Source organism: Myotis davidii, unplaced genomic scaffold (genome assembly GCF_000327345.1).
Source record: "Myotis davidii unplaced genomic scaffold, ASM32734v1 scaffold37, whole genome shotgun sequence".
In the NCBI taxonomy this organism is placed as follows: domain Eukaryota; kingdom Metazoa; phylum Chordata; class Mammalia; order Chiroptera; family Vespertilionidae; genus Myotis; species Myotis davidii.
The window spans coordinates 2,184,106-2,197,951 of NW_006289395.1; the positions used below are offsets into that span (position 1 = coordinate 2,184,106).

At 46.0% G+C, this 13,846-nt stretch overlaps 1 protein-coding gene across 1 annotated transcript in view; it reads left to right on the forward strand.

Annotated features, from left to right (window-relative positions):
* The window catches only part of USP43 (ubiquitin specific peptidase 43), a gene marked incomplete at its 5' end in the record, with an annotated part of 55,945 nt that overhangs the window by 20,141 nt on the left and 21,958 nt on the right, over nucleotides 1-13,846 (forward strand). The window contains 5 exons of the mRNA XM_006761680.2: nucleotides 2,143-2,235; nucleotides 4,132-4,267; nucleotides 8,189-8,324; nucleotides 9,533-9,668; nucleotides 12,839-12,953. Coding sequence (XP_006761743.2) covers nucleotides 2,143-2,235; nucleotides 4,132-4,267; nucleotides 8,189-8,324; nucleotides 9,533-9,668; nucleotides 12,839-12,953 — 616 coding nt within the window. The remainder of the gene's footprint in view (nucleotides 1-2,142; nucleotides 2,236-4,131; nucleotides 4,268-8,188; nucleotides 8,325-9,532; nucleotides 9,669-12,838; nucleotides 12,954-13,846) is intronic.

Genomic DNA, 13,846 nt, shown 5'->3' on the forward strand with positions numbered 1-13,846 from the left:
TGGTGTGTGGGGGGGGCGCGAGTGTGTGTGTGTGTGTGTGTGTGTGTGTGTACACACGCGTGTGGGCTTGTTTATTGCATCCTGCTCTTCGTAGCTTTATGTGCAGACAGTCTGGTCTGGTCCCTGTCGCAGGCAGCGTTCCCGTTAGGCAGAGGAGCTTTGGAATTGGTGGTCACTTGAGATCTTGGAGAGGTGGCACCTTGCTTACGTGTCGTCATAATTATGGTAGACATTAGTTCCACTGCCAGTGAGCGGGTGAAGCTGGCCAGGTTTGAGGTGTGAAGTGTGCATTTGGCAGCCGGGAGAGTCAGAGTGGTGAGCTGTTCAGTGTCGAAGCTGCAGGCTCATTCCTGGCGTTTGGAACTGGGGGAGCAGAGCAGTGCGAGTTGGCGGCTGACTGCTGGGCGTTACAACAGAAGTAGGTGACCAGAGAGCCAACCCCGCAGGGAGATGGGCGAGTGCACACGGAAGGGCAGTGGGTGATTTCCTGCCCCTTTTCCCTGGGGCCGCTGGGGGACATGAGGACGGGGCGTGAGCGCGCTGGAGGGGGACAGGGCCCCTTATACCTGCTGAGGGGTAGCTGGGAACTTCTGGAGTTTCTGTAAGCGTGACACTGCCCCTCACTCTGTTGGTCCCACTCTGTCCTTATTCCTCATCCTCTGAGAAACAGGTGTATTTCACATCCTTTCTGTAGCTTATTGTGCCTGCAGCATGTTTTCTTCATCCTTCAAAGATAAAATTAGACCCTTGTATGTTTTTTCCAATCCACACATCTCTTGCTTCCTGATAGAGATTCATGGCTCTAGATAAAGGCCTATACTGAGGCAGTTTTAGTAGGTTAAAACAAAAAGTAAAAATATTCCTTTCCATTTCTTTGCTTAAGTGTGAGACGGGGATTTGGAAATTTCCCAACAACACAAATGCATTCTTCAGGCCTCTGCTATGTATAGGTATGTGATGGGTGACGTGGGAGAAGGACTGGAAGGGAAAAGGGGTGGCGAGACCCCACAATGCCAGGTTCCCCTGGTGGCGGGAGCTTGATGTCTGATACACAGTTTTTTACCAAACCATTCCCATGGTTTTCCTGAAGGGCAGTTTATCAGAGGCAGTGGGAGGGATTGAGCGTTGAGTACTTGGGTCTGTTTCCTAAATCAGTGTTGGCATCTATAAATAGGCTTGTGTCCAGGAGAGGGACCTGCTAGGAGCAGACCACGCGGGTTGCTGGGGTTGGGGGCGGGCACCCAGAAAACCTCCCATGTCCTTGCCGGTCCCTGGTCTTTTCTATTTTGTTTGCTCAACAGAAAACCCATCAAGCAGGGCAGGTGCTCTCCATGGAGTTGGGAACCTGGTTTTTTTGTTTGTTATCCTCACGGGAGGATTATATTTTCCATTGATTTTGGGAGTGAAAAGAAGGGAGGAGAGAGACACACACACACACACACACACACACACACATCGATTGGTTGCCTCCCACATGTGCCCCAATTGGGGCCAGGGATTGATCCCTCATCCCAGGTATGTGCTCTCGATCGGGAATTGATCCTGCCACCCTTCGGTGCATGGGTGGATGCTCTATCCACTGAGCCACATCAGCCTTGGGCTGTCTAGTGGAGAGAGCAGACTGCCAGTGGGCTGCTGTTCCATGTTCCCAAGGAAGTCAGTGTAGCTTTGGGATCAGGAATGTAGCATCCAGAAATCCCTGTGTCTTGGAAGAAATGGTGCATTTCGTGATTAAGGAAGTAATTGGAGCAACCATGTGGAATATGGAAGCGGCACTTCACTTTCAAAGGCACTAAAGTGAGGGAGCGTGAAATTTAAAAGGGTTTAAAGGCTATAAGTAATGTCAAGTTTAAGCCACGGAGTAGCATTGTCAGGACTTGTGGCTGGGTAACAGCCCACTGTGTGGATATACTACGTTCTGTTTATGAACCATTGGTGGTCACTTGGGTTGTTTTCGCCCTTTGACTGTTGTGAATAATGCTGCTAGGAGCATTTGCGTCCAAGTATTTGTCTGAATATTTGTGTTCAGTTCTTTTGGGCATTTACCTAGGAGTGGAATTGCAATGATAATTCTGTACGTAACTTTTTGAGCAACCACTAGACAGTTCAGATGTGATTAAACGTCCGTCTTTGCCCTCACAGATCTTCCTTGACTTGTCCCCACTGCCTGAAGCAGAGCAACACCTTCGATCCGTTCCTGTGTGTGTCCCTGTCCATCCCCTTGCGCCAGACCAGGTATGTGAGTGCTGTGCCCGGTGCACCTGAAATCCTTCCTCCTTTGGGGAACCTCTGGCCTTGTAGCTGCACCTGTCTCTCTTACTTCTCAGCCAGTGTTTTCTAGAAACCAGCCTTCTAGCTGGGCGACATTCCGTTATGGCATGTGATGAATAAAGTGAAAGGTTACTGTGTCCTCTCGTAGCTGAAGAAGGAATTATAAACAGTGCTTTTGTTTACCAGCACCTGGCTTATGTCTTTGGCCTGTTCAGAAGCTGGCATGGGCCAATGGGTACCAGTTGGTCAGATGGGCAACCCAGAGAAAATGTGTCACCACCTGCTTTTCTTTGCTTTGTTTCCACTCCTTTTTCTTGTTTGTGAAGATGTAGGAAAAGGTTTATCGAAGGAGCCAAGAAAAAGGAAAAGGGTGATTGGAGGAGGTGAGACAAAAAGGAAAGGGGAGTCAGGATTGGGCAAGAGCCATGTGGGGCCCAGCTTTCTATAAGGAAGAAGCGCATGGTGCAGGCATCCCAGCATCGCAGGTCCTCACAGTGACCACAGGCACCTGGCCAATGTCAGCCTCACGGAAGTTTAGTGAGCTCCCACAATGGGGTACCTTCACTGGCATCAAGATGGTGGCATTTGCCCATTTGGCTCAGTGGATAGAGAGTTGGCTTGCGGACTGAAGAGTCCTGGGTTCAATTCTAAGTCAAGGGCAGGTACCTCAGTGCAGGCTCGATCCCCAGCCCCGGTCGGGGCACATGCAGGAGGCAACCCATTGATGTGTCTCTCTCACAAAGATGGTTCTCTCTCTCCCCCTCCCTTCCACTCTCTCTAAAAATCAATGGAAAAATCTCCTTGAGTGAGGATTAAGCAAAAATAATAATAATTAGATGGTGGCATTTCTTCCGGTGTTCCCCACCTCTGTACGTACTATTTCTCTTGCCCTCTGTCTATTGAGATCCTCCATCTGTAGGATGCAGCTGAAACCATGACAGCTTCATCAAGCCTTTCCTGGCATCTTAATCCTTTTCTGCTCTGAATTCCTGTGCTGCTAGTTTATGCCACACATGGAACAGGGGCTTATCCTGTCACCAGTGCCATCATGCAATGATGGCTGCTGGTAGATGTGAGTAAAGGTTCCTGACTTGATTCATCATAGCACATCGGTTAGGCCCACTGACTCTGGGACCTGCCTGCCTGGGTTCAAATCCCAGCTCTATTAGTTAGCTGTGCGAATTGGGTAATTATAGAGCAGGAGAGACGGGAGCTGGAGGAGTGAGGCCCGGTGAGTTGGTGGGGACAGGAGGGAGTGGGGCCAGCCAAGGGCCCTGTCTCATCCATCACCCAGGGAGAATTTAAAAAAGGAAGGAGGGCAGCATCGGTAGTGTTGAAGCAGAATGCAGGAGAAGCTTGAAGATTATCTAGTTAACAAACAACCTTGAGACCGTAGGTCTGTGTTGTGATTATTAATCAAATACCTTTTAAAAAAATATACTTTTACTGATTTCAGAGAGGAAGGGAGAGGGAGAGAGAGATAGAAACATCAGTGATGAGAGAGAATCATTGATCGGCTGCCTCCTGCACACTCGACACTGGGGATCGAGCCCGCACCCCAGGCATGTGCCTTTGACCGGAATCAAACCTGGGACCCTTCAGTCCGTAGGCTGACGCTCTAACCACTGAGCAAACCGGCCAGGGCGTAAACCAAATACCTTTTATTTTTAACTTGGTGGAAAAGTACTCAGCTGGTATCTGTGGAGAATTGGCTCTCCAGTGCCACCGATGACAGTGGAATATAGTGACCCGCCCTGGAAGCAGAGAGAAGCCCAGGTGCTGAGCTTGACCTAGTGTCAGTGGTGTTGGTCACAGTTCATCTCAGTCCTTTAAGGATGTGGACTCTTCCCTCTTTTTCAGGTTCTTGAGCGTCACCTTGGTCTTCCCCTCTCAGAGCCAGCGCTTCCTGCGGGTTGGGCTGGCGGTGCCCATCCTCGGCACAGTGGCAGCCCTGAGGAAGATGGTGGCCCAGGAAGGCAGCGTCCCTGTGGAGGAGGTCTGATGGAAGCGCCTGGGGCCTGGTCACTGGAGGGCGAGATGCTAACTGAGCCAGCTGTCTCGCTCGCTTAGGCTAATTTCTGGTTCTCGGGTGACGCCAGCATGACTCATGGGTTTCTGTGTGACTAGTCATCCCTGGTGTCTGTGATGACTAGGTCTTGACCTCTCTGGGCATTTACAGAGAATAACCAGAAGACACTGCCTTTGTCTTCCAAGAAGGTGGTGGTGATTGCAACTACAGTGATTCCACAGTCACTACCCCTCAGCAGTGCTTAATAAGCGCTGGGTACTCTATGAACTTTATATCCGTAGGCAATTTAATTCTCACAACATCCTGTGAAGTGGATACTGCAGTTGTCCTCATTTACCAGTGAGCAAAGAAGAGGCATGGCGAGGTTGGGTGACTTGCCCAGGGTCACACCGCTGAGCCAGGATGTGAACACGGATGGTTTGATTTCAGAGCCTGTGCCACTATTCTGTATTTTCACTCCCAAGAATATAAGCCACGTTATGGAAGGGACAATCAGTGAAATGTGAGGGCCACTGAGGGAACTGAGGCCGTGTAACACAAAAGGGGAGCTTCGGCGGAAAGTGGGATTGGCTGTGCTCTACCTCTTTTGTAAAGGAGCCTTGGGCCCTAGCCGGTTTGGCTCAGTGGATAGAGCATTGGCCTTAGGAATAAAGGGTCCCAGGTTCGATTCTGGTGAAGAGGCATGTACATTAGTTGCAGGCTGCTCCCTGGCTCTGGCCCTGGCCCTGGTTGTGGCATGTTGGGGTGCAGTTGAGATGTCTGTATTTAATCTAATTGTTATATCTACTGTATTTTAGTGTTAAAAATAAGTAGTATTTCTCACTAGCTAGAAGGGAGGGAAGGGTAAAGGACAGTTGTAAATCTATCAGTCTCTTTTATTATTAAAAACACATTGTTAAAAATTTTCAATTATAGTCTGAAGGAAACTTGGTAACAAGATTGGATTACAGGGGTCCCCCCATGAAAGGACAGGGTAGAGGTGACGGTGGTGAGAATCACTGTGTCATGAGGGGAAGGGCTGAGAACGGGGCTTTCATTGTGATTCAGTCACTTTCTAGTGTTCTGACCTTGGACAAAGTAATTGGTCCTCTGTTTCTTTAATTGTAAAAGGGAAATTTTATACTTCCTTAAAGACCTCAAGGGATTTTTTTCAAATTAAAAAATACCATTAACCTTTTTGTTAAGGAATAATATACATAAAATAAAGCACACACGCTTCACAGTTAAAAATCTGTTTAAATTTTACCTGCGTGCACATCCTGTAGGACACTATGACTACTGAGCCTTTCCATGACCCCAGCGCTGCTTCCTGCCTCCACCCCGGTCCCTCTGACCTCTACAGTCATTTTATAAGGATCTCAAGTGGGTAAAACTCTGTGTTTCTTGCTTTGTGCTCTATGGAGATCTATTGAGAGGATGAGAGAGAAGAGAATAGGACGGTAGGTGAGAGTCTTGGGGGAAAAATCTATAATATTAAAAGCATAATATGCTACTTAGACCAGATGTCCTTCTGGATGTCCTTCTGGGATGACCCTGGGGCTGCAGCCGTGGGATCGAGGCAGCCTGTGTGGCTATGAGGGAGGGATCGAGGCAGCCTCGCCTGCAAAGTTGAGAGGATGAGAGAGAAGAGAATAGGACGGTAGGTGAGAGTCTTGGGGGAAAAATCTATAATATTAAAAGCATAATATGCTACTTAGACCAGATGTCCTTCTGGATGTCCTTCTGGGATGACCCTGGGGCTGCAGCCGTGGGATCGAGGCAGCCTGTGTGGCTATGAGGGAGGGATCGAGGCAGCCTCGCCTGCAAAGAGGAAGATCTATTGAGAGGATGAGAGAGAAGAGAATAGGACGGTAGGTGAGAGTCTTGGGGGAAAAATCTATAATATTAAAAGCATAATATGCTACTTAGACCAGATGTCCTTCTGGACGTCCTTCCGGGATGAACCTGGGGCTGCAGCCGTGGGTTCGAGGCAGCCTGTGTGGCTACGAGGGAGGGATCGAGGCAGCCTCGCCTGCAAAGGCTGCCTCCTGCACACCCCGTACTGGGGATGGAGCCCACAACCCAGGCATATGCCCTTGGCCGGAATCGAACCTGGGACCCCTCAGTCCGCAGGCCGACGCTCTATCCACTGAGCCAAGCCGGCTAGGGCCGAAGACCTACTCTTGCACAAATTTCATGCATCGGGCCTCTAGTGTCAGTAATAAAAGACCAAAAGTCTGAGAGGTAGAGTTTGAATAGTTAAGAGAGTGAAAAGACTGTTGGGGAATTGAAAGGTGTGACCTGTTTGTTCAGGGAGATACATATCAGTTGGGATTCCTAAGTGCAGGAGAGCGCACTTTGATTGGAACTTAAAATCTATTTTGACGTTTAGTTTTAACTGGCCACTTTTTTCCATTTATATTATATATGATCATGAACATATTTGGACTTATTTTATGCTTTCTATTTACCCTTTTATCCCTTTCTTTATTGCTTCTTTTGGTTTGAGCAATTTTTCTTCATCTCTTCAGGTTTGGAACATATACATTATATTTCTATGCTCTTACTGGTTATCATTAAGATGTCAACATGCAGCTCTAGCTGGTTTGGCTCAGTAGCTAGAGCGTCGGTCTGTGGACTGAAGGGTCCCAGGTTCGATTCTGGTCAAGGGCATATGTCCGAGTTGTGGGCTCGATCCCCAGTAGGGGTCGTGCAGGAGGCAGCCAATCAATGATTCTCATCATTGATGTAGCTCTCTCTCTCTCCCTTCTCCTTTCCTCTCTGATATCAATAAAATTATATTTTAAAAAAGTCAACATGCATTAATAAAGTCTTATGTTAATTTTCCCAAGCAACACAAGGATCTCGACATGCTTTAATTTCTTTTTATACCTTTTTGATTTAGATATTATTGTAGATGGATAATCCCTCCTCCCTGTTCTTCCTTGTAGTAGTAGTTTACTTGTTATTTTAGGTTTATATAGTCACTGCATATTTACATTCACCAATGATTACCTTTTTTTGGTTTATCATTTCTCCTTAAAACTCCAGTATTGCTCTGGATTCAGTTTTGTTTGTTTTTTTTTTAAACCCTGAAATGTATCTTTTACAAGAAAATTTCCAGCCACCGTGCCTTGAATGGTTTGTGTGCACTGAGACGTTGATTCCTGTAGCCCTGGAGGTGACCACGTTGGGACTGGGGCATCCGGGACCCTCAATGCAGTCACCCCCACTTCTCCTCTACAAAACCAGATTCTTCTGCTTACCTCAGTGTTCCATAAACATATTTTTCATGTATGTGATAATGTAAAAAAATGTTGGCAGTACACTTCAGAAATTCTTTCAATGGAGATCTGAAGAAGACTTTATTTTATGCTCACCTTGCATGATACTTTAGCTGGGTATTAAAGTTTAGATTTTCAACTCCCCCCCTCCCTTCCCTAGGCCAGTGTGATATCCTATTGTTGCAGTTGAGATGTCTGTATTTAATCTAATTGTTATATCTACTGTATTTTAGTGTTAAAAATAAGTAGTATTTCTCACTAGCTAGAAGGGAGGGAAGGGTAAAGGACAGTTGTAAATCTATCAGTCTCTTTTATTATTAAAAACACATTGTTAAAAATTTTCAATTATAGTTGACATTCAATATTACATTAGTTTCAAGTGTACAGCATAGTGGACCTTTATATAACTTATGAGGTGACCCCCTTGCCCCCATAAGTCTAGTACCCATCTGACACCATACATAGTTATTACAATATTATTGACTCTATTCCCTATGCAGCACTTTACAAACCCATGACTTTTGTAATGGCCAATCTGTACTTCTTAATCCCTTCGCTTTTAGATTTCTTATTTGTTAAGTTCCCTGTGAGAAATCACGGTGGAAAACGATCCTTCTCATTCCAGGTGATCCTGGTTGAACTGTGCCCCAGTGGACTCCAGCGGTCTTTCTTTGATGAAGACGACCTGAACACGATAGCAGAGGGAGATAACGTGTATGCCTTCCCAGCCCCTCCGCCACCTGGCCAGGGGACACTCGCAGGTACAATAGTGCTTGAACATCGTGGGCTACAGGTCTGAGAGAGTACTCATGGGGTCCTGAGGCATAAGACATTTAGTTTTCGTACTTGGAGGCTTATTTTCTCTGATATTTGTTGTACAGATGGTTGATTCCTTTAAAATATTCCATGAATACGGGGGCTTTCAAGACCTTCGTGAGTCTCAGAGTCACCTGGAGGGCTTGTTTGAGCAGATTGCTGAGCCCTACCCACAGGGTTTCTTTCTGATTCTCTAGGCCTGGGGCGGGGCCTGAGAATTTTCAAGGGAAACGAGTTCCCAGGTGATGCTGCTGTCCCGAGAGCACACTTTGACGAGCACTAATCAGAACAGGTGCTGGTTAGTCTTTGGGTTCAGACTCCAGAGAGTCAAGGTCTGTGCTTAAAGTAAAAACTATAAGTTCGAGCAGCAGATGGCCAGAGAGGTTATAAATGACTTTTTGTTAACAGTTCCGCTTCCCAATGCTTGGCTTTCCTAAACTTTGGATTGGCTAAGATGGCCAGTATCTGACAATCTTTCATTGCAGGTCATTTAGTCAGTCAAGGACCCTGTGCCAGTGTCCCCATATCCCCAGATTAATCCTGTGCCCAAGCCCTGCATCCTCAGCGAGCCTAGGTGACAGGTGTGGGGACCAGGTGTCTATGGTGGTTCTGGGTCAACAGAGAGGCTCTGGGCAAGCAATCTGGGACAGGACATTGACTGGCCCTGATTATGTTGTAGCTCAGTGAAACAAGCCCTCATTTCAAATTCAATCACAGGCGACACATCTGTGCCTTAAAAGTCAAATTTTCAGAACCGATTAGAAATTGAGGAAAGTCCAGACCCCCTACTTCCCCAAGGGTAAAGATTCCTACCTGCTCTGTGTGCTTCTTATGTTGGCTTTCGAAGACAGTGGGTATTCTGTGGCTCTGGCCAGGCGTACGAGCATCCACAATGCCTTTGGAGTATTTTTCAGACTGGCTTTGAAAAGTGTTCATTAAAATCCCTACCCTCATTTTTTTAATTACTGGCTGAACACAACACAAATTCTCTACTATTTATATGATCGTCAAGTGCCACGAACCTTCTATCTCTTCCCCTAAAGTGCTCTAGTGTCTCCTAAAGGTGGTTAAGAGAATGAGGGCCCAGAGAAGCGGGGTTTTGACCCAGCGAAGTAGCTCCTTGAAGAATACAAATGTAGTTCTCTCTCTTCAGCTCCTTCGCCTGGTCTGTCCGTGTCCCCTCGCTTGGCAGCCCGTGCAGGTGAGCGGTTGTCCCTGCCTGCCCACAGGGAGAACAAGGTGCTAATCCTCTTCTGTAACCTGGTGGGGTCAGGGCAGCAGGCAAGCAGGTATGTTTCATTGCATCCTTTTTACGTGATGTCTGGGATGTGTAGATGTGTATGTGGAATTCTGTCTAGAATAATTCTAATTTGATTAAATTAAACACCCGTTTTTCAAGGTTAATCAACTAGGAATAGGGACTGGAATAATTTAAGCAGATGGCAAACATTGTCCTTAACAATTAAACATTGCAAGCTTTTTAAATTAACTTCAGGAACAATTATTCTTGCTTTCACCACTATTATTTTATACTACAGGCCTGGTGCATGAATTCATGCACGGGTGGGTTCTGGCCGGCCCACCTGCCCTGATGGGGGCCCATTGGGCAGAGCTGCCTGTTCTAATGCTGGGAGCCATAGCTCTCCCCCTAGCTGGATCTAATTATACTTGAAGGATGGCCAAAGGAAAACCTACAGCAGAACTGTTTTGCATTTCACGTGCCATGAGATGAAGTTGTTTATGTGTTGCTTGCAAACCTATATCAAGATGGATGATGGCCCCTGAATGATTTTTGCGTTCTTCCCAGGGCTCTGCTCTCAGTTTCCCACTATGATCTTCACGTCTGTTTGTTTAAAAGTTTTTCTGTTTTTGAATGTGCCTACCTTCCGCTATTGCTACTGGCAGCCTCTGGGCTGCCCCTTTTAAAGAGAGATTGGAAGCTCACCTAATCTGCAAGGCATCACAATTTCACAAAATCCCCACCCAGCCTCTCTGCATTCCTCAGCAAAGGGCCACCATCCCGTCAATGCTTAGGTTGCCTTTTTGGCTAACTTGGAAGGTCTCCTGGGGCTGAGGGCCATGGAGAGAGAATTCCACACTTGGCTGCAGTATTAGCAGAGCCCTCTGGAGACTCTGGTTGGGGACAGAAGAGACTGATAATTATTTTCTTGTGCTTTCACTAAATGTACATGCATCAGGGAGCCAGGCAGTGATTTAGGGGTGTTGGGGGCCGATCAGGGTCTGGGTTGGCTAGGGGGAGGGGCTGCAGGCAGTTGGTGGCCACCCCCAACCCCGATTGGGGTGTTGGGGGCGGATCGGCCCGGGCCGGCTGGAGAGGCGGGCAATTGGGGCCCGGATCAGGCTGGTTGGCTGGCACAGGGTACATCACAGCTACCGTCGTTCTGGTGGTTCCACTGTAATGGTCGCTGGGCTTATATGTATATAGATTGTGTACTGAGGTTTGGGCAGTATGGTAGGACAAGGAAGAAGAAACTGGCTCTGTAATTGTAAGGAGGTACAGTTACAGCTATTTGCAGATCCACTGTCCAGAGAACCAAGAACTTGAAAATGATTAAAACTAACAAAAGAGTTCAGGCAAGTGACTGGCTACATAACTAATATACAAAAACAGAGACTTTTCATATATAGTCCAAATAAAATGTTTAAAAGATATGTGGCTCCAATAAAAAATTTTTAGATTGATAAAATATAAAATTTATCTGGACTAATAAGGTTGTAAGAATAGTCAGAAAATATTGGGCAAAGAAGAAGGATTGTTCTATTAGAACAGAATGAAGTTGTGATTATTAAAATATTGTGATACAGGCAGAAGGATAGATATTTAAGTCAATGAACAGACTAGGCCAAAGTATATTTAAGTATTATATGATAGACATGGTATATTTCATATTACTAGGTAGGGAATGAATTATTCTATATAAAATGCTGACTTAATTGATTTCTTTTTAAATTTTATATAATCAATTTTTTACTCCCACCATAAATTCACATGTGTAAATTCCAGATTTGATTAGATAGGTGATTGTAGTAAAGGAAACCTTAAAATAGCTTGAAGATAATGTAGGGGCATATTTATGTCTTTGGGTGGGGACTGTTTTAACACTTAAGTCAGGGTCTATAAGAGAACAGGGTAATGTTTTAAATAGATTTACAATTTTGAACTCAAAGCAAATTTGAAAGGCAAAGCACACAGAGGAAACATATTGGCATCATGTGACAGAAAAAGGCTTCAGATCCATCATGCAAAACCCAGCTCTCAGATAAGGGAGAGAAATACTCTTTTAGTAACACAAGCTTCAGAGATTCACATGCATTTCCAGAAGGAACACAAGCTGAAATTAAATATGCCTCTTCATGTGCTAGTAGAAGTTCTGACTGCAACAGCAAGATGCTATTCTTTGTGTTTTTTATTATTGATTTTTTTACACAGAGGAAGGGAGAGGGATAGAGAGTTAGAAACATGGATGAGAGAGAAACATCGATCAGCTGTCTCCTACACATCCCCTACCGGAATCGAACCTGGGACCCTTCTATCCGCAGGCTGACGCTCTATCCACTGAGCCAAACCAGTTAGGGCCAAGATGCTGTTCTTAACCTTTCAGGTTGTTAAAGAAGTTTTAGAGATTGGCGATGCCCGTTCTGGGCAGGTGCCTCGTCGGTACGCTGGGGTGGCTTTTCTGGAGGGCAGGCAGCTTTGGTCTTGCATTTCTACTTCTGGGACTTTATCCCAAAGGAACAATTAGTCATGTGCACCCAGAGGTGTGTATAAGAGTACATGTCGTCCTGTTATAAGCAAGCATTGTTTCAATAAAAAGTTGAAGCAATCTGAATGCCTAATAGTAGCGGACAAGGCAGATAACCCCATCTGTCCGCACAGTGGGTGGCCCAGTGCGCTTGCCTCTCCGGACACAGCACCTGAGACTTGTGCAAAGTTTATTCTACAGCTTCACATTCTTTCTTTTTTAAAAAAGAAAATATTTCCATTGATTTCAGAGAGGAAAGGAGAAACATCAGAGAGAGCAATAGAAACATCAATGATGAGAGAGAATCATTGATCGGCCACCACCTGCACGCCCCCTACTGGGAATCGAGCCCGCAACCTGTGCATGTGCCCTTGATAGGAATCGAACACGGGACCTTCAGTCCACAGGCTGACACTCTATCCACTGAGCCAAACTGGCTATTTGTCACGTGGATATTCGGCATTATCCGCCGGCAAGGCAGATGTGCACTTAGAGGAAGTGCTTTTCGGCGGCACGGTTCCTGCTGCTGCAGTGTATCTCGGGTGATTTTTCAACATGAGCTTCTTGTGAAAAACAAAAAACCACAGAAACGTTAGTCGAGTTGATGACAGTGGAGAGAGTGTAAATGATAGAGCAAAGGTCCCACGTGTTGGTTTTTCCTCCGCTGAAATAACCCGATGTCCTTGGATTTTCAGGTTTGGGCCACCATTCCTGATCAGGGAGGACAGAACCATCTCCTGGGGCCAGCTCCAGCAGTGCATTCTCAGCAAGGTCCGCCATCTCATGAAGGGCGAGGCCCTGGGACAGCAGGTCAGTGTGTGTGTGTATGACATGTCAGTGTGTGTGTGCGTGTGTGTGGCAGGTTTGTATGTGCGCATGTGTGTATGAGGCAGGTCAGTGTGTGTGTGTGTGTGTGTGTGTGTCGGGACAGCAGGTCAGTGCGTGTGTGTATGACAGGTCAGTGTATGCGTGTGTGTGGCAGGTCTGTGTGTACGTAGCAGGTTAGTGTGTGCGTGTGTGTGGCAGGTTTGTATGTGTGCATGTGTGTATGAGGCAGGTCAGTGTATGCGTGTGTGTGTGTGTGTGTGTGTGGCAGGTCTGTGTGTGCATATGTGTGTGTGAGGCAGGTCAGTGTGTGTGTGTGTGTGTCTGTTGTGAGGGGGTGGAGATGAGGTGGGAAGCTAGGAGTAGCTCAGGAGAAACCAGAGTTTGCTGTTAATAAGTATTCACATTATTGTATAAAATACATAACTTTGATTTACGTGCAAGGAAATAACCAATGTATGACCCGTAGCGGCTCACTCTTCACAGCCTTACAAATAACCTTTCACGGACAGCTTTTTTCTCCTTAAATCTTACAAAACACCATTGGAGTCAAGTGTGGGATTTACATTATTCTTCTCACTTTTGTACATTTATGGCTTCCCGTAGGACAGCTTATTGTAATAAATTGTAACTTTTATCTTTGGATCAAAAACTTGAAGGGACTTCATAATTTATGTGGAAAATTAATGTTCCTGTCCAAATATAAAGCCTAGTTTTAAAATAGTTTTGTCCAGTTTTTGAATAACTGAGAGAGAAACTCAAGGGAAAACACCTTTTATATATTTAAATGCCATTTAACAAAGAAAAATCAACCCAAAAAATGAGTTCGCCTGTCACCTCTGACACGCGTGTCATAGGTTCGCCATCGCTGTCCTATA